This window comes from Physeter macrocephalus, unplaced genomic scaffold (genome assembly GCF_002837175.3).
Source record: "Physeter macrocephalus isolate SW-GA unplaced genomic scaffold, ASM283717v5 random_2, whole genome shotgun sequence".
NCBI classification, from domain to species: Eukaryota; Metazoa; Chordata; class Mammalia; order Artiodactyla; family Physeteridae; genus Physeter; species Physeter macrocephalus.
Genome location: NW_021145289.1, coordinates 131,955 through 150,914, shown reverse-complemented (window position 1 = coordinate 150,914; position 18,960 = coordinate 131,955). Strand labels below are relative to the sequence as shown.

General features: G+C 56.3%; 1 protein-coding gene across 1 annotated transcript in view; it reads right to left on the bottom strand.

Moving 5' to 3' along the window:
• LOC114484757 (translation initiation factor IF-2-like) overlaps positions 1-18,716 on the bottom strand; it is a 135,388-nt gene extending 116,672 nt beyond the window's left edge. The window contains exons 1-2 of the mRNA XM_028483042.2: positions 18,673-18,716; positions 17,765-18,037 (exon numbers count right to left, since the gene is read on the bottom strand). Coding sequence (XP_028338843.2) covers positions 17,765-18,037; positions 18,673-18,716 — 317 coding nt within the window. The remainder of the gene's footprint in view (positions 1-17,764; positions 18,038-18,672) is intronic.
• Between the last annotated feature and the right edge of the window lie 244 nt (positions 18,717-18,960).

Sequence of the window (18,960 nt, the reverse complement as noted above, 5' to 3'; positions counted from 1 at the left end):
TGTGTGTGTGTGTGTGTGTGTGTATACATATGTATATGTATATATACCTATATATACTTATATTTATATTTATGTATTTATATATCCCCAAACCACAAAACCTACCAGCTCTGTGTAAAGTGTAGCCAATCGTTTATTCATTTGCCTCTTCAGCAAGCATCTTGGAATGTTTGCTAGATGCCAAGCATGGTGCTGGGTATCAGGGAGTCAGAGCCTGCCTGTGGATAGGGCACCTTGAAGATAGCTGAGATCCCGCCAGATGAGGGCTGAAACCGTTCTGGGGAAACGGGGGCTAAGGTGGGGGAGCAACCCCCTTGATCTAGCTGGTGCATGAGGGCAAGCCCAGGCTTGAGCAGGGCTTTGCAGGATGCCTAGGAGCTCACCAAGCAGAGAGAGCAGAGAACAGAATATGCAAAGCACACACAAGTGGAAGTTTAGTTGGGGCCAGAGAACGAAGGGCCCTGAGTGCCAGGCTGTAGGTGGTAGAGAGTCACGAAGGAGTTGTAACTAGAGCAGAGGAGGTAACAGCCTCAGAGGTCTCTTTCATACAATATTAAGGTAATGCTGGTGGCTAAGTGGAGGGAGGATAGGAGAGGGGAAGCTGGAGGTAGACACCGGAGGGAAAGGCTGCTGCATGGGAGTGGAAAGGAGGGGAGGCTTCGGAAACATTTGGAAGGTGGAGTCAGAGGTGTCAGCTCCCTGACTATATAGTCCCACAGGCCAGGCTCCAGGCAGGGCAGTGGGGACATGGAAACCCAATGTCATAGCTGGCAGTCCTGGGGAGGAGTCAAGGGTGACTCCCAAGGTTCAGTTGGGGCAGTGGGCCAATAGCAGTCCTGCTCCTAGCCCTTACAGTGGCTTTACGAGTATTAGAACAAGGCTCCCCTTCCTCAAACACTTTACCACCATCCACCAGAACCTATTTAATAAATGTGTAATCTATAAGAACTACACTGCGAGCGCCCCCAAGTTGTGCAGTGCGCAACATGCACGATCACACAGAGTGGTCCCAGTAGGCACAATGCACTGAGCGAGCGCTGGGAATATGGAGTGTCAGAGACCTGGGGTTCAGGCAGGAAGAACAGACAGATAAAATCTAGCCCATGAAGGTAAGAACATAACAAAGAACAGCCAAAGCAGAGTGTTTACTAACACTCCCTGCCTTTTCGGCATGAGAAATCTAAATAAAATGAGAGGTGGGCTTATTTACTTTATGGAATCCAAAAAGAAAAGGTAGCTGCTCAAACAAGGTAAATAAATGAAATGCAAAAACACAAGTCAGAAAGCACCAGTTTTAAAAGACAGAGATTGGCGAAAACTATAGAAAACCAATTCTGGCCTTGGAGCTTACTAAAAATTTGATTTTTTTTAAAGGATCCTATACACCGAGCAAAACTCCAGCAAGTGAACACAGCTGAGTGAAAGCTACGTGCTGAGAAAATCGGAAATATCTGGATAGCTGAGGGTTTCTATTTCATTATCCATCTATCCGAGCTTTACTGAACATCTTCACCGATCCAGGCTGTCTGGGGATACAGGAATGAGACCCAGCTGGTATCCTCACGGAATGGGCAGTCCAGGGAGAATGCAGAGGGCTGGCGGAGTAAAGGGGGGCACTGAGAGACCCCCCAGGAGGAGGCAATGACAAAACTGAGGCTTGCCGGTAAGGAGGGGCTGGGAGACCTTATGCCATGGTCCACATGATGACGTCCAAAGCCCCATGGACAGATCCCTGTTTCACAAACGTGAGAACTTTGTGAGTAGAAGTCACATAGACCACATTCAATCTTGGGGGGGCTGGTATAGAAAGTCTTGCCTATCTTGGAGGTACAAATGTTCAACCAGGCTTCCAGAAGTATCCCAGGTAGAAAAGGCCTCAATGCACGTATGGGGAAACCGAGGGCAGACAGAGCCAGGGCCTTGACTAGGTCAGGAAGCTGCTCCCCGGTAGAGACGGAAAATGCGTCTTCTACACTGGCCAGAGCCCCTTACGGTGCCCAGTGCTGCCCTGGGGGTAGCTATTCAGCCCAACATCAGACACCTGTGGAGCGGTGACAGGCTGGGAATACACATCTGGATGGCCACATGAGTCCCTGACCACTGGGAACCACTTAAACACAGAGGGGGAGGTACTTCTCCTACACAGGCCAGATTCTCATTCTTAAAAAATTCGGGCTTTCCTTTCTTGAAAAAGATGTTCACACGGGCATCCCTCTGGCTGAGGCCCGCTCTTGCCTCCAGCTGGCAATCCTAACAAGTGTGTTTAATGGGTACAAACTGCCTTCCTCAGTCTCCCCTCCTGGCAGCCCTGGGAGGCGGGCACTCTCCACCCAGTTTACAGGTGAGCAGGCAGATCCAGAGACCCCTCTCAACCCGGGTTCCTCTCTTTCTGGGCCTGCTGGGAAGACTGACCCACTGCTAAGTGCCAGGCGGGAGTTGGGGTGGGCTGGTACAAGCTGAGTCCTCTGCCCACTGAGCCCACTGGCAGGTGAGGACTTGGCTCAGGGTCAGGCCTTGTGGGGCATCTTGGACCCTCAGCCTCAGCAGTCTGAGCCCTGTCTGGCTCGGGAAGAGCCCCTGAACCACCCTGCCCAGGTGCTGCTGGGCCATGGAGGGTTGCCGGCAGCCAGGCTGCGGTTTTGTGCTCGGCCAACTCTTGGCTTCTACGCAATGAAGAGGAGAGAGGAGCCATGGCGAGAAGGCACCGTCCACCCACTCACCCTGCCACTGCGGGCAGCCCTGGGGCCGCCCTGGACCGCAGCCCCAGCCCTCTGCTCAGCACCAGAATGCTGAGAGGCAGTGGCCAGCGGAGGCAAGGCCCACCCGACAAACACTGGCTCTAGTCACCTTCAAGGTGAGGCAAGGAGACCCAGCGGCCTGCACAGGTTCAGACCAGAGCCAGCTGGCCTGGCTTCTCCCCCGCAACCCACCCTCCTGCTGCTTCTGCCGCCACCTGGGAAGCAGGGCTTCCCTGCTGCTGCCTCTGCAAGTCACACGAATCCCAGTTTAGTTATCGGGGGCCTCCCGGCTGCGGGAACTCTGGGATTCTGGAGTGGCCTGACTCGCAGATTATCCTCTTAGCGGAGAGAGATGAAGAGAATGGGGAAATGGAGGCCCAGAGAGGGCAAAGGGTCTGCCTGCGGTTACGAGGCAGGATTGGAGGCACAGGGACAAGGAATGTTAGGGCAGAAATGACCTTAGTGGGCCAAGCAGTCCCAGTGCCCCCATGTCACTGACAGGTAAACTGAGACCCAGGGATGGGAAAGGACCCGCTGAAGGTGACTTTGAATCAGTAAGAATCCCAGGATGATAATCCCGGGTAGATCCCGTGGGGCCAAGATAGAGCTGTCCTCTGTGACCCCAGCCTCAAAAGTTAGGGAAGTTGCAACACTTCCTTGTTTCCATAGTGACTAGCTACTGCTCCAGGAATACACTGAAATGTTTGTGTTCCCTCTTCTGTGCCAGCCCTGGGCCAGGCTGTGAGGACACAGAGCGGAAAGAGGGGGTGTGAAGGGAGGCACAGACCCAGCCCCCATTCCAGTTGATCCCAAGCAATGGAGGGCAGGAGGGAGAGGAACAGGAGAATTTTCACTGGAGGAAGAAATCCCTACCCTAGTGTCTGAGAATGTCAGGGGAGGGAGGTCAGAGGTGGCAGCTCTTGAGCTGGGCTCTTAGGGATGCAGAGGAGTTAACCAGATAGGATTGGGGAAGAAACTGACATAGGCAAAGGTCCCAGGGCTTGAGGGTGATGGCACATTAGAAAGGGACAGGGCACAGAGTAGAGGGCATGAAAGTGGAGGAGATGAATGGAAGAAAATCACGATGGAAACCAAATGCAGAATGGCAAAATTACAAGTGTGACTAGGGTATGACAAACACCTCCCCATGCCTCTATTTTTCCAACTGTTAAATGGACACCTTATAGCTATATGGAAGGTGACAAACACAAAAAAAGTCCTCCCACAGGACTTGGAGATCTGGGCCAGCTCTCCAGTCCCAGCCCTCAGCCTGTTTTGCAGAGGTAGGCAGGCATTCCCCATGGGCTTCTAGGCATAACCTCGGTCAACCTTCAAATACATCCAGGATCTGACTCTGTCTCACTAGGTCCACTGACCATTCTGGTCAAAGCCACCAGCATCCTCATGTGGGTTACTGTAAAAGCTACCCAGCTGGTCTCCTTGTTTCCACCCTTGTCCCCTAGAGTCTATTCTCAGCTCACCAGGCAGAGGGATCTTCTTAGAAGGTACACAAGATAGTCTCAGTCCTTTAATTAAAATCCTCCAGTGGCTTCCAAATTACTGAGCATGAAGTCAGAAGCCCTTCCCGTGCTCCATAAGGCCCTCTGCGACCTGGTCCCTGACCATCTTGCTAACTTCCTCTCCTATCTTCCTCCCCCTCCCACTCCATCCAGCTACTCTGGCTTCCCTGCCTTTCTTAGAGCATGCCACAGGACTTTTGCACATGCTGTTCCCTATGCCTGGAGTGCTTTTCTCCCAGATGTTCATGGGGCTCACTCTCTTACCTCCCTGAGATACCTGCTCAAATGTAGCCTCTTCAGAGAAGCCACCCTGATCACTCCATCTAAAGAACCCCGATTCTCCTATCTCCTTATATCACCTCATCCTATTTTTCTTCAAAACACTTATCATAACTCAGCATGACATCATACATAAAGTTGTAGACTTGTTGACTATCTCACCTAGGAGAATGCAGCAAGGCTTCTGTCAAGTTCAGCACTATATCCCCAGGGCCTGGAATAGTTCCTGGCACATAGTAGGTGCTCAACAAACTGATAAATGAATAAGTAATCCATCTTTCTTGGAGAGCTGGGTAAGGGGAGGCACAGAAAGATCCCAGGCCCTGCTCCCTCAGGGGCAGAACACTGGAGGCTTCTAGACCAGCCAGGAAAATTTGTTCTCAGCCTGGCCTAAGGACCCACCAGCAGGAAAAACGTGCTGCCCACCCAGTGCACGGGCTCCCAGACCTGGAAGGGAAGCGGGGCCTGGCCTAAGGGTCTTCAATAGTTCTTTCCATACACACTAGACTTCAGCAGCCCAAGGAATCAGTCTCAGGGAGCAGCGGATGGAAGGAGGCCAGGCTGGCTAGGGCGGGAGGAGTTAGCATCTTGCTGGCTTTGCAGCCAGCTTCCTTCCCTCTCTGGGCCTCAGTCTCCTACTCTGGGAAATGGGGATGAGACAGGGCTAAGATAAGCTGGTTGCCCAGGTCCCTCTTCCTCCAACAGTCTGGGCATCTTTGGGTCTTCAGAGCCCCAGGAGGGATCAAACCAGGTTGAAACTAGGGCCACAGATTCAACCCACGGACCCAGGCCAGGGTAAAATCCTGCAGCCAGTTAGAACAGACACCTGGGCAAGGGGTCTCAGGTGGGCTCCTGGAGACCCTGTTTCCACCCAAGGCGACGGCTGGCAGAGGGCGGGGCAGCCCTGTCTAAGCCAGGAAGTGAAGGGGAGAACACTGTTACAGGGCAACAGCCCCAGGCGAGGGCCCCAGGCTGGGGGAGTCAGCTGTCTCATGAAGACCCCGGGGAACACCTGCCTGCCCCCAGGCCCAGAGGTTCTGATGAGCACAGCCAGAGACATGAGGCACAGGAGCTTTGTGAGATGAGGATGGTAAACCCCAGGCAAGCCAGGCGCACCATCACCACAGCCATAAGGGACCTCTCCCTGGGTCTCACTGGAGCAAAGGGCTTCTGTCAAGTGACAAAGCAGAGGATGGGCGCTGGCGGATGGTCGGCATGCCTGGGTTTTAGCTCCAGCTCTGCCACAGACGGCCCTGTGACCCTGGGGAGGCCTCTGTCCCCTCTGGGGTCAGACTCAGCAGCTAAATGAAAGGGTTGGCCTGGATAATCTCCAAGGCCTTTTTGTGCTGACACTGTCATCAAGGCACATGGTAATAAAACATTGCCCTCCCCGACGCCATGACACCGCACAGTGTGCCAAGTGCTGGGCCTCCCCTCTGACTCTTGTGACAGCCCCAGAGGATACTGTCGGTGGGTGGCAGCGCCAGAAGTTCGGACTCTTAAGTCCAGTGCTGTCTGCAGACACCCGGGTCTCTGGGGCCTCAGGACACTTAGGCAGGATGTCCCCTGACAGAGTAGCAGGGGACAGAGTGGCAGGGGACAGAGAGGGGCTCGGTGAGGAGGAGGCGGATGGAAGCAGACAGGGAGGGAGTATTACCCACAGCCCCCTGGCTATCCTCCTAGAAAGGGACCCCAGTTCCAGTGGTAGGTGAGCATGCTGGGAGAGGCTAGGAAGATAGCCTTCTCGAGCCATCGGGTATGTCTGACCCTTGAAGAGCAGATGCCAGGCCACTTTTTTTCCCTCAGACCCTACTGAGCCACATTTAGGACCTCCCCAGCCTAGATCCTTGTCTTACGACCTGGGTTAGACCGTTTTCAGGTAAGGCCTGAGGTCTCCAAGCTGCCCAGGCTCTTACCAGAGACAGGGATAATAAGGAGGCCCAGGGAATCGAAAAAGGCCGCCTCTTTCAGGAAGCCCATTCTGCGCACTCCAGCCTTGGACTCAGCCTAGCAAGAAGTCTCTGGGGATACACCCATGACATGGAGTATGGAAGGGAGCTCCCGAGAACTGACTTCCCCATATCTGCCTTGTCCTGAGATGAGAACAGCAGGAGGCATCATTCCAGGCTCCACACGAGGTGGAACTTCCTAGATGGAGGGAGCTGCTGGGAGGCAGGGAGCGGCCCGTCCCTGGAGGCGTGCAAGCCCATGACAGAGGGTGCTCTCTGGGGATGCTGCAGAAGGGCCAGAAGTCATCTGTGTAACAAGGCACCAGATGAGGTGGCCGCCAAGCTCCCTTGCAGTCCTGAGAACCAAAGGTCCCACGAATACCTGGCATAGTAGTGTCCAGAGCCCCTGGAGGGGGAGGTCTGGGGCACCATCACACTGGCTGGACAACCACACCTCCAGGGAGCTGGCTAGGAAGGCAGCCATCCACAAGGCAGAAAACGCTGAGAATTCTGGGGCCCACAAGGATTCCAACCTTCAAAGCAGCTCCACTCCTTCTGCCTATAGAAATCAGCCTCACAGACAATTCACACGCAAAAATGAAGGTGTCAACCCGGGCTGGGGTGGGAGGAATCACAAAGCAGTCCTTTTGCTGGAAATAAACCAGTGTTGAGCTCACAGCTTCAAGGAGGCTCCTTTCACAGCCAGGACCCATTACCAAACACCAGGCAAGAAATCACACCTGAGGTTTCCTCCCTTTTTCCAGGATCAGAAGCACAGGGGGGTCCTGGAGCTCGGGGTGTGAGGTGGGGTGGCGGTGAGCAAACTGGTCAGGGAGGCTGAGAGCCAAGGAGCCCCCTGACTCGCCCCCCTGCCAGCCACAAAGCCCACTCCTCAGAATCCCACAGAGTCAGGGACAGGAGGAGTGCAAGCCCAGAGAAAGTGACACGTCCACAGTCACAGAGTGGGCCCGCCAGCATGGGAACCCAGCTGAGGCCCAGGGCTCTCCCCAGGGCCCCAGGCCGCCTCGCCCTCTCCGACAGCAGCACGACACCCACAGCTCACAGCTGATTCATACCAGCGAGGCATCCTGAAGATGCAGAGCACTCCTCTGTAGGTAAATGCCATTGGGCCCCTCGGCCCAGGAAGAGGAAACATTAACCGGGGCAGGATAAACAGGCAGTGCAGCCAGCATGGTTGAAACCGGCCTCCTGACCCAGAGGAGGTAAGCCCTAAACCAGTCCTGCCCAGCCTTCCTAGAAGAGGGAGTAGGCAGGACCTGGCTCCCTTCACCCTAATCCCTAGCTCTTTCTGGGGACTCTGAATCCTGGCGCTGACAGAGGATGAGATAGAATGGTTTCAGCAGTGAGGTCGGCTGGCACAAGAGGCCACCCCCTGGGGCCACCCACTCCCTGCGCCAGGCTTTGTGTCCCCGGGGCCCTACCGCTGTTAGTGACCTTGGTCAGGTCCCTTCCCTCCCTCGGCCTCTCTTCCTCACCAGCCCAAAGTCAGGCTGGATTAGGAACAGGGGTTTAAACACAAATGCGTCCGTGACTACGGAAGTGACACACAGAAATGAGTGGGCATCAGAGGGTTTGTGGGCAGGAGGAAGGGAAAAACGACCCCAAAGTCATGCTCACTCCAGGGCCAGGGTAATTTTAGACCCTTGGATGAAGGCTGTGGTTCTTACACTGCTTTCAGGTGTCCAAAATCATTCAAGGATGGGACCAAAGCTGGGGACCATATCTTTCCAGAAAAATCCATAATCGCCAAGGTGTGCACGCAGGCTCAGGGCCCCCGCAGGTCGGGTACAAGGCCCCCCCTGCCTCACAGCTGGCAGGTCTTTGAGGCCTATCTCTAGGGACATGGCAGGGGCCCCACCCCTCTGCCAAGCTGGCCTTGCTTTGGGGCCTTCCCAACCACAAACGGATTTGTGGTCTGGTAACAATAAAAGAAAAGGAGGCCAGCAAAAGTGACAGAGACCTGCAGGCTTGAAGGGGGTACAAGTCAGGTAGAACCGCCAAGAAGGCAGGCTGGCGGGGATTCTATCCACAAGGAAGCCGTCCTCGTCCTCCCCATCGTAGGTATCCCTCGGGAAAGGCTGTTCTTCAGCAGGGAAACCATCCACTGGGCTGGCTGAGCTGTAGATGCCAGAGCTGGAAGTGACCACCCGGCTGCAAGTTTCCCAGGATGTTCCACTGGTGTCTCTAATAGTTATTTTGCATTAAAAAGGGAGACTGGAGGAGTGTCCTATAGCTTGGGAAACCCTGGGTGAGGCAAAGGGGCTGGCGATTTCCCAGGACAGGGTGTGCTCTGCCATCTATCCTTCCTTTCGTGGACCGGTGTTCCCGAGGACCCACTTTGGGAAACCTGGATGCGGTCTCAGCTCATGATTTTCGGGTGAGGAAACTGAGGCTCAGGGCATCCGTGACTGGCCTAAGGTCCCAGAGTCAGCTACCATCCATTGTGATTCTGCACAGTACTTGACGGTTGATAAGGCTCAGCCCCTCCATCCTCTCCTTTTCTCCACCGGGGAAAAGCCTGAGAGGGACGGATGATCATCACTCGCCTCAATTTACAGGTGAGAAAGATGAGGTTCCAAGGCAGGAACCCAGATTAAGTCTCCACCTTCGGAACATCTCTCCCAGGGGAGCAGGCTTCCCTGATAGGGTGAATGAAAACTTGGGTTGTCACGGGGGCCTCTCCGAGATGTCCCAGCAGCCCTTCCTGCTACAGAGGGGAGAATGGCAGGTGTCAGGAAGCCTGCATCCCAAGCCTGCCTTTGTTGGTCCTGAGGTACCAGATGACCTCGGGCAATCCCCCTGACCTGAGTGTCCTTGTCGGTCAGTTGGAGGTAACACAGTGCTAACACCTGACCAGGTGTCGTGGGAAGCAATGGCCTTGACAATGACTGAGGCTGCCGTGTCTTGGGCACTTACTATGTGCCAGACCCTGCATGTGCTCCATCTTCTCAAACTAAGGGAAAGGTAGTATGTTCTTTTTATACTATTAGTGAGCCTGTTTTGCAGATGTGGAGCTGCCCAAAGTCACAGATGTCACAGAGGGTGGAGCTGAGAGTTGATCCCAGGCAGTATAAGAGCCTAAAACAAACGAGTTGCCCAAGAAATGCTGGCTCTTAGGATATTTATGGAGGACTTTGGTTAGTTGTTTTAAAGATGTAAACAGCAGAAGCACCAAAATAATGACATCAATAAGAAAATTCCACCCCTCCGCACCCAGAACACTCAGGCCCCCTCAACGAGACACTCTGGTGCAAGGGATCCATTTCGCTGTGTGATGTGTGGCCAGTCCCTTTACCTCTCTGGGCTCTGGGTTTCCCCACTGCAAAACAGGAAGGTGGGACAGAGACCTAGAAGGGCCCTCCCAACTTGCAAATGCCAAAGGGTTTCAGGACCCTTCTCCAGAGGTCTGTGTGCCCCATTTGTCCCTCAGCCAGAGTGCTACCTGGGCTGAGCCGAGTGCCAGGTTTCCTAGTTTTGGCCAAGGTCTACCAGGGAATAGGACTGGAGTTTGGACAAAAGCCTGGGCACGGGGTGAGGCCCAGGCACCTGGCTCTCCTCCCTCGTCCTGAGGTGACACGGGTGACTCCCACAGCGGACTGGGCTCCCTCCCTGCTTCTCCATCCACAGAGGAAGTGTTAGCAGGCCATTCTACAAAGGACAAAAATCAGCCCTCAGAGGGCCGGGTGGGGCTGGGGGACAGGCAGAGGAAGCCACCCATCTCCTTGGACTAAACAGGCCTGGGTAGATGAGAAATCTTGTACCCTCCCTAAAGGGTTTCTGTTTTACTTCCCTCAAATCTCCAATGCAACCAGCCTATTATTACCTTTCAAGAAATACACTGCTGGGTTGGGGCTCCATTGTCCATCCTCCTGCAACTGCATAGGATCTGGGGGTTCGACTGAAAATGTCCTCCCCAGGTTCATCTGGCCCTTCCCAAGTCAAAGGTGGAACAGCATTCATTTCTGAGCTCCAAAGGGTGGCTATCGGGGCTGCACCAGGCCAACAATAGGTGCTCAATAAATGTTTAATGAACTAATGGGCTAGAGAGACAGGGTTCCAGGCCTGGCTCTGCCATTAATTCGCTGTTGCCCTTGGATACAGCCAATTGTTTCTTTCCATAGTTGGGTTTCCCAGACTGGAAAAAAAAGTCAGACCAGGTAACCCTTACGGCCCCTCAATTCTACACCACATGCTTAAGGGTACAAAACACAGGCAGGGAGCTTCCAGAGTAGAAGGAGGTTTCAAACATCTCTTCCCACTGCTCCAGAGCGAAGAGGAGGACAGGACATGACTGCTGGGTGGGAAGCTCCCAGGCAGGGGTTCTGAAGGCATCACAGCCATCCGTCCCCCTCCCCTGCAAGCGCCAACCTCTGTGGGTGAATGACTAGAGATGCTGGGGAATGAGAATGTGGACAGGGTAGAAGAAAGGATAGAAAGTGGGTGCAGTGTCCATTTAAGACAGACACCAAAATAATTCCAAAATAATTTTATAAGAGCCACTGAAAGTACAAAGAGACTATATTTTAAATGACACGCCCCCCCCCCCACACACACACACACACATTCAGATTAGCTCTGTTATTTTCTGGCAAAGCTATAATCTGCATTGAGGTGGACCCTCCAAGCAATCAAGAATCTGGGACAGACTGGTGGGAGAGGAGGGAGAAAGGCCCCATGTCTGGGAGCCCTGGGAGAGGCAGGCCTGAGTCTTCAGCAGAAACCTTGGCCAGCAGAGGCAACAGCATTGTGTCTGTGTACAGGTAATGCCAACTGGGGAGCCAGCTTTGAGACAAATGAATCCCTCCAGCCCCTATCTCTGGAAGCAGACTTCTCTGGAGGGTTTACTAGCCCCTGGACAATTCCAGACCTGCCCTGAAGTCTCCAGGTACAAAGAGTACAAAGCCAGAACAGAAGTCCCTGCCACCCTGCCACTACCAGCCATCCAGGCCCTAGGTCAGTCCCTATCCGTCTGCAGGCCTCAGTTACCCCACTGACACAGTGAAGGGTTTGAGTTGGATGATCTCTAAGGGCCATGCCTGCTGTGACAGTCTGCAATGCTAAGACTCTACGGAAAAGCACAACACCTACATCACTCAGGCCTCCACCCCGAAGACCTGGGAAGGGAGTCCCCAGTCCCCAGCCGGCTGGCTAAGGCTGGGGGCTGGGGCCGAGGAGAGTCCCCACACCGTCTGTCCTCAACAGCCTGCCACGGCTGAAACCTTCGAGTGGTTACAATTACAGCCGGGCTAACAGGATTAGGGGAGCATTGAAATCTAAGAAATCTAATTAGCTCAGACACCCCGGCCTCCCCCAACACGATCCCGCAGTAACCCCAGCAGCTGGGCCTGACAGGCGGGGCCCGGGGCCCTCCTGGGTCACAGTCGTTACCTGTGCAGGTGTGCCAGGCTGGGCCAGGCTTCCTGGGGAGCTGCCAGTTCAGCCTGCCCGGCTGCTCCCTGCTCTGGACACCACCACCTGCAGCCTTGTCCTGGGGTGGCACTCAGATGAGCTCCAGAAAACCCGGGGCAGGGGCCTGGCCTGCAGGCGGGCAGTGTCAAGGAGCAGAAGGAATTCAAGGGCCGCTACAGGGCGGCTACCCCGCACGGCCTGGGGACTGACTCAGCCAGAGAAGGGGCAGTCTGTACCTATAGAAACCATCGCAGCCCAGGGAAGAGCCTTGGGCTGCACGGGGACCTGGGGCCTGGAAACATCTCTGCTTCCTGCTTCAGGGCCAGGGATGAAGCCCCATGCACAGACACGTGTGCCCTGGGCAGTCACGGCAGGATTTGGGGCTCAGAGCAAGCTCTGGCTGTAAGACACTGTGCCATACGAAAAGGGTGCAGTTGCTCGGGGCATAGGCCGCGTGCTGCCAAATAGGGGGAGTAAGTGAGGCCCCACCATGACCCTTCCTGGGCACAGCTCTTCCACCTTAACTTCAGTCCCCGATTCCCCATTCTCGGGGTCCACGTGGATTTCTGTATCCTTGTCCCTGCCTTGCTGGTGGACTGGGAAGGCAGTAAACACAGCTGGCATCTGTAAGGCCTGGCGTTGAGTCCTGGCTGAGGCACAGGTCATTTCACCCCCCAGAACCTCAGTTTTCTTCTCTGCTAAATGGGGCTAATTCCAAATAGTAGCTAGCTTCCGCTGCTGTTCTTGGGGTCAAGCAAAGTTGGAGAGCGCTTCTAAATCCACCAAGTGCCATGCAAAGGCGAGGGGCTGTGGTTATTACTGTCATCGTGCGCCCCGTGGCAGGCAGCCAGCTGGTGGTGGTTAATTATTTATTTAGACTGATCTTCCTGCCCTTGCTGGACTGTGAGCTCCTAAGGAACAGGAACTGTCTTACACATTTCAGGGTCTCTCACAGGCCACGGTCCTCACACTGTGGACTCTCAGGAAGTATCTGTGGGATCAGTGCTGGGCCCCTGACCCAACCCCACCCCCTGCTATCTATCTCCTTCCTTCTCCTCCTACCCAATCCAAGGAAAGTGCCAGGAGGAAAGCTGGCATACAAAGACAGATGACAGTGAGCCCCTCAAGCAGACCCTCTCCTACTCCCCACAGGTCACTCCCAATAAGGGCTGGAAGCAGCCATTTGAAGGGTGTCCTCCCACCCCACAGGAGTGTGGATTGCCTGGGCACTGGTATTGAATCTGGGATCATTCAGGAAAGTACGAGTCTGTGGTCTGGAGAACCCCCAGCTCCTCAAGCCCAGAGAGGGTCAGGAGGGGTTGATTTGCAGAAGGCATGCAGCCGAGCACACCAATAGTCAGAACTGTCCACCAAAGGCAAAAACTGCACGAAGGTAGTGAACTCCCTGTCATGGGGAGCATGCAAGCCAAGTTTGGACAATAAGCTGCCAGGGAAGTAGCCTTGGATGGGAGAGCAGTTTCTGGAAAATGCTTCTAGCACCTCCAATCCAACCCCTTTGTTCCTCATCCATTCTGTACCCAGAGCCTGCCAGGTCTTCAGGGGACACACACCCAGGGATCTCACGCCCATATCTGCCTCATCCTCACAGCAAGCAGATAGGATTGGGGGGCTGGGGTGTGTGTGTGTGTGTGTGTGTGTGTGTGTGTGTGTGTGTGTGTGTGTGTGTGTGTGTGTGTGTGTGTGTCCTGCCCTTGGGCCCATTTTACAGATGTGGAGACTGAGGCCCAGCTGAGTGAAGCTATGGGCCCAAAGCAGCCAGTCAGCTACAGCCTCCTGACACCTCTCCCCTACCTCCTCAGGTAATAGGAAACGCCCTCATAATCCTGACGGGTTTCTGGACTCTTTTCTCATAGCCTGTGCTTGGGACTGGTTTTCTCAGCCTCTCTTCATCTTCCCTGAGGGCAGGGTCCAACCTCCGGATCACCCCTGGAGCTTCCAGCCTACGCAGGCTCTGCCTCCCCCTTTCCTCAGGGTAGAGCTCTAGGGACAAAGAGCCCCCCTCCTTAGAGGGCGTGGACAGAAGCCACTGTGTCCTGCTGAGAGGTCAGAGCAGTCACCAGGCAAGGCTGCAGCAGGGTTCAGGGTAATTACAGGAGCCCGGCCTTTGTTGTCCACACAAAACCTAAGGAACCTCATAAAGATGAGGTGGTGATAGGAGCCAGGCTAGGGCCCTGGGGAGCAAAGTTATGAATGAAAACGTATGGGACTCAGGACCTGGCAGGCCCGGCTTCCTGGTTCTGTGACACAGTGCCCAGAGAAGCTTCCGGAAATTGACTTGTTGGTGCCTGAATTTCTTACAGCAACATCTCTCCATGAGACTAGGGTCACAACTGCCTGTTGGATGCTGGCTAAGGCTAGAGAACTCAGTATATGTGGCTTCACACATGGGTACTATTACGACAAAACTCTCGGGACACAGCAGGCCTCCAAGTGCCTTCCTTGACACCCCGATCTCTGTCAATCAGGAAAAAAGTGAAGTCTGCAGCTCTTAGCTGGGTCCTTCCCTCTGCAATTTTCCATTGATGGTGTACACCTGTCCTAGGCTGGGGCACATCTCTGGAGACCAGGGATGGAGACAATGATGTGTTACTGTCACTAGGCGTGTGTGTGTGTGTGTGTGTGTGTGTGTGTGTGTGTGTGTGTGTGTGTGTACAGTAAATTGTCTTACAAGATACTCAGCATTTTAATAAGTCAGGTTTTTAGTTTGTTAGTTTTTTACTTTTGCTTTTGGTTTTGTTTGGTGGTGTGCAGAGAGAGAGAGAGAGAGAGAGAGAGAGAGAGAGAGAGAGAGAGAGAAAGAGAGAAACCCCAAGTCTCTGGACCTTTCCTTGCTCCTGGCTGAGAAAGGAATGAGGCTCCTCCTCTCTCCTTCCTTAGGAGAAAAAAGGGACATTTGTCCCCATAAAGAAGGCAGCAAATCTTTTTTTGCATAGGCAGGACTAGTTATCAAAGTTTCCCGTAAGTCCAACAATTACTTATTCCCAACTATTCTCTGTGAGCCATACCCTGAATGCCTCAAAACCCCAATCCAAAAGCCATTTAAAACTCTTGAAAACTCCCTACTGCTCAATCCCCACCACCCCCTAGCCACCACAGTCACTGCCACCAACTCAGAAGTCTACAGTTTTGAGATTTACATGTGAAAACAGCATTTCATATCCTTGTGACTTGGGACAAGGAGATGCTTCTGTCCTTTTGGGGAAAACAAAACCCAACCGAAAACATAAAACTCGGAAGAAAACACCATCGCCCTCCAAATGCATTCCCTTGGCCCCAAAGTCACACGTGCTCTGTGGCAGATACGGCTTTCAATGTGTCTTTTGTTTGATGCTGGTGCTTCAATATCTTCAACCTGAAGAGAGAAAGGTCAGCACAAGGCTTGGGGCATTCACAAACTGCGCCACGAGGGGCAGGCAGCAGGCAAGTGAGGGGCCAGGAATTCCCTGGACCCCCTCAAAAAGCAGCCAGGACAGAGAAAGTTCCGGGTTTGCTCCCTCATCTGAACTTCCCTGAGAGCAACTTTTAAACTCCCGGGACCACACTACAAATGCCAGCAAAGGCCAGTCAGACTTCATCACCAGCCAAGCTGCCCATTCTCCAGCTACAGCGCCTGCCTCTTTATCTCTACCTTCAAGAAACAATAATAAGCAAACCCAGGCACCTCTGGGAACAGCCTCTGGCCTCCTGCCCTGCCCTGTGTAAGGAGCCTGTCTTCACACCCACGGGGGAGGAGGAGACGGCACGGGCTAACCCTCTGGTCTACCAGGCCCTGTTCCCGGGGTTGCAGCAAGGAGACAAACTGTTGCTCAAGAAAATCCTCCAGAAAACCCTTGGCACCAGAAGGCAACTCCGGGCAGCTCCTGCCCAGCGCCAAGCCAGGAGCTTCCAGAGGTGGCATCCCCCTGCCCTTTTAAATCTGCGGGGCTGGGCCCTACTCTCCCATGCCCTGGGCTGTCCACCCAGGGGGCTCCCAATGGCCATGGCAGAGCAGGGAGGAAGAAAAGGCTGGCCGAGCAGTGCCCTCACCCTGCCAGCTCAGCCGCCAGCTTCTTGGAGGACCTCTGAGAGAACATTTGTTTGGGCTGCCAAGTTAAATCTTCCTCCCTCATGTCAGGGCATTGGAAAAGCAGTCAGGGGGGAGGAGAAGGCGGAGAGCTGGGGGGGAAGGAGCAGCGGGAAGGAGGGAGGCAGGCGGGCAGGCTCTCCGAGTCCCAGTTACTCCGGCACTGCCTGCGCAGGAAGCTTGCGGCTCCCAGGCAGGCGCTGCCGGGACTCCGGACACCCAAGCAGGGGCCGGGCCGCCAGGCCTCCAGGGTCAGGCGCCGGGTGCCAGGCGCCCTGGGCTCCCGCCCAGGGAGAGGCCCTCGCTCCGTGGCCCGCCGGAGGAGCGAGGTGGGAAGGGACGGCAAGGGAGGAAAAAGTTTGCGGCAGGTAGAGGGGTCGGGCTGAGCGGCCCTGCTGTCGGGCTGTCCGCCGGGGAGGGCTGGGGGGCCCGGGCCGGCTGCCCTGGCTTGCACCCGCCCGCCCGCCCTCCCGCTCGGGTTGTTTACATTCCTGGAGTGTCTTTTAAACCCAGGGCTGAGGCCGGCTCCCGGCCTTCTCCGGCGGCTCCGGGGCAGTCTCCCGTGAAAATCTGCTGGCGCACAATGGCCGGGAAGACGGCCGCCCCTCGCCCGCGCCCCCGCTGCTCCGGGGCGGGGAGCCTGCCCTCCGCACCGCGCCCTCTCCTCGCCCGGCTGGCTTCCTGGACAGATGTCCCCGGCGAGGGGGCGACGCGCGCCCGCTGCCCGCGCCCCAGACGCCGAGGCCGCACTCCCCACTGTTTTCTCCCCAGCCCAGACGCCAGGAATGTGAAACAAGCTTCCAGAGCCCGCCCCCCACCCCAGCTCCAGCCCCGGCCCGGCCCCCCAACCTCCGCCCCGGCCAGCCTCCCACTCCCCCGGGGCCGCCGCCGCCGCCGGAGAAGGAGAGGAAGAAAAGAACACGGGGAAATTACTTTCGTATTTGCAACGCGCGCGCACACACGCACATCTTCACCCTGGGCTCCCCTCCTGGCCGGGGCAGCTCCATCGAGGCTTTGGCCTTAAGGTTCCTCGAGCTTCTAAAGATCTACTGGAAGACCCTATACACACCCCTTGGCGTTGCCCGCTAGTATGGTGCGCCGCGTCTCCCTGGGCAATTCCCACACAAACAACTTAACCGCGCCCCCCCTCCCATTTACAAAAGTGTGTGTTTTCCCTGGAAATTCAGATGCACAACTTAACACCACCATCCCTTGCCGCCACGAAATCCGGCGCCTTCCCTGGCGGTTCCCCTACACACAAGCGCACAACTTCGCGTCTTTCCAAAGGAGACGAGGGAAACCGAGGTGATCCTACGCCGGTCCTTCCTTCCCTCCCTCCCTCTCTCCCTCCCTTCCTTCTTTCTTCCCTCCCTCCCTCCCTCCCTCCCGAATCCCGCGGTCCTGCCCGGCCCCCGGTGTACTGAACCAGGGCTGCAGGCGCGCCGGCAGGAGGCGGGCACCAGGTCCGCGCGCGTACAACTGCACTCACGCCCCGCGCACCCGAAGAGCCCCGGCCCCCGCGCGCAGACCAAGACGGCTCCGCGCAGCCCGGCGTTCGCCGGTCGCCTGGGCCTCGGCCCCTGGTAGCCAAGAAGAGCGCAGCGGAGCCCAGCCGCCGGCCACTCGTCCGGCTCGCCAGGTACCGGCGGAAATTAAAGGGAAAAACCCTAACGCCCAGCGCCCAAGAATCGCACCCCAAGAGTCCACAGGGAGCGGGAGGAAGGCCTGGAGCCAGCGGACGCCCGGGTCTGGCCCCAAACTTACCCGGAGCTGCGAGCGCCGCTGCCGCCGCTGGAGGACGCGCCGCTGCTGCCGCCGCCGCTGCCGCCGCCGCCGCTGCCGCTGCCGGGCAGGGCCGGCTTCGGCCGGGAGGAGCTGCGAGGGCGCCGAGATGGGCTCCGCGCCGGCTTCTGCTCCGCGCCGACCGGGGCTGGGGTCACCGCGCTGCGCCGGCGCTGCTCGCTCGCTCCGCCGCCCGGTCGCTGCTCTCCGCCTGCCGCCCGGCCGCTCGCTCTCCCGGGCGCCAGCCGCCGCTCGCTTTTTTAATGTCCACAGACAGTGAAAAGGAACTCGGCGTTAGGGGGTGAGTAAGTGAATCAACTCGCCCGGAGCCGAGCAAGTTGAAGTGTCAGATTACATTGGCTATTCTATTTCCAAAGGGCCCCGCGCCGCCGGCCGGCCGCAAAAGCCGGTGCGGAACTCTGGGAGGAGCGGAGCGCCGCGCCACCGCCACCGCCACCGCCGCCGCCGCCGCCAGCGCTCAGCTCCGCTCGCCTAGCGCTCTCTGCGCTTTCGCCTCTCCCTGTCTCTTTTCTCCTCTCTTTCTCTCCCTCGCCTTTCCTTTCCCTTTCCCTCTTTTGCTCCCTTTCTTCCTAGCTCCTCGGTCTGGGCGCTCTCCAAGCTTTTTCCCTTCTATGGCTCTGATGGGGCTTCGCGCGTCACCCACTCCCACTCACCTTCTCTCTCCTGCCTCCACTACTCCCTGGCCGCTCCCCCCACCAACCGCGACCCCACCCCCACCCGCTCCAGCAAGTTTGGAGCAGGAGAGAAATGCTGAGGATCACATTGGAGAGGGGACTAAAATCACCTGTCTCACCGGAGTGTCCCCCGCTTTGCTCTCAAGCCCCCGACTGGAGTGCGTTTGGGGCCGCGAAAGCTGTCAGGTACCCGACCTGGGGCTGAGCGAGTTGCTAACGAGATTGCCAAAGACTTCCATTGGAGGAGGCTTTGGGATTGCTCCTAAAGCCCGGGGGCTGGCGAGCCGAGGACCCCCCCTTCCCCGCCAAGGGCAATGGGCTAGAGCGCTGGGTAGAAGCGGTGCGCACGGTCTGTCCCCGGCACCCTGCGCGGTCCAAAAGCGCTTGGATTCCCCGAGGCCCGGCGGGAAGCGTCCCGGGCCCAATGTGTGCGGGCGGGGTGGGGGCCGCGGGATCCCGGCCCAGGGCTGTGCACTGTCCCAG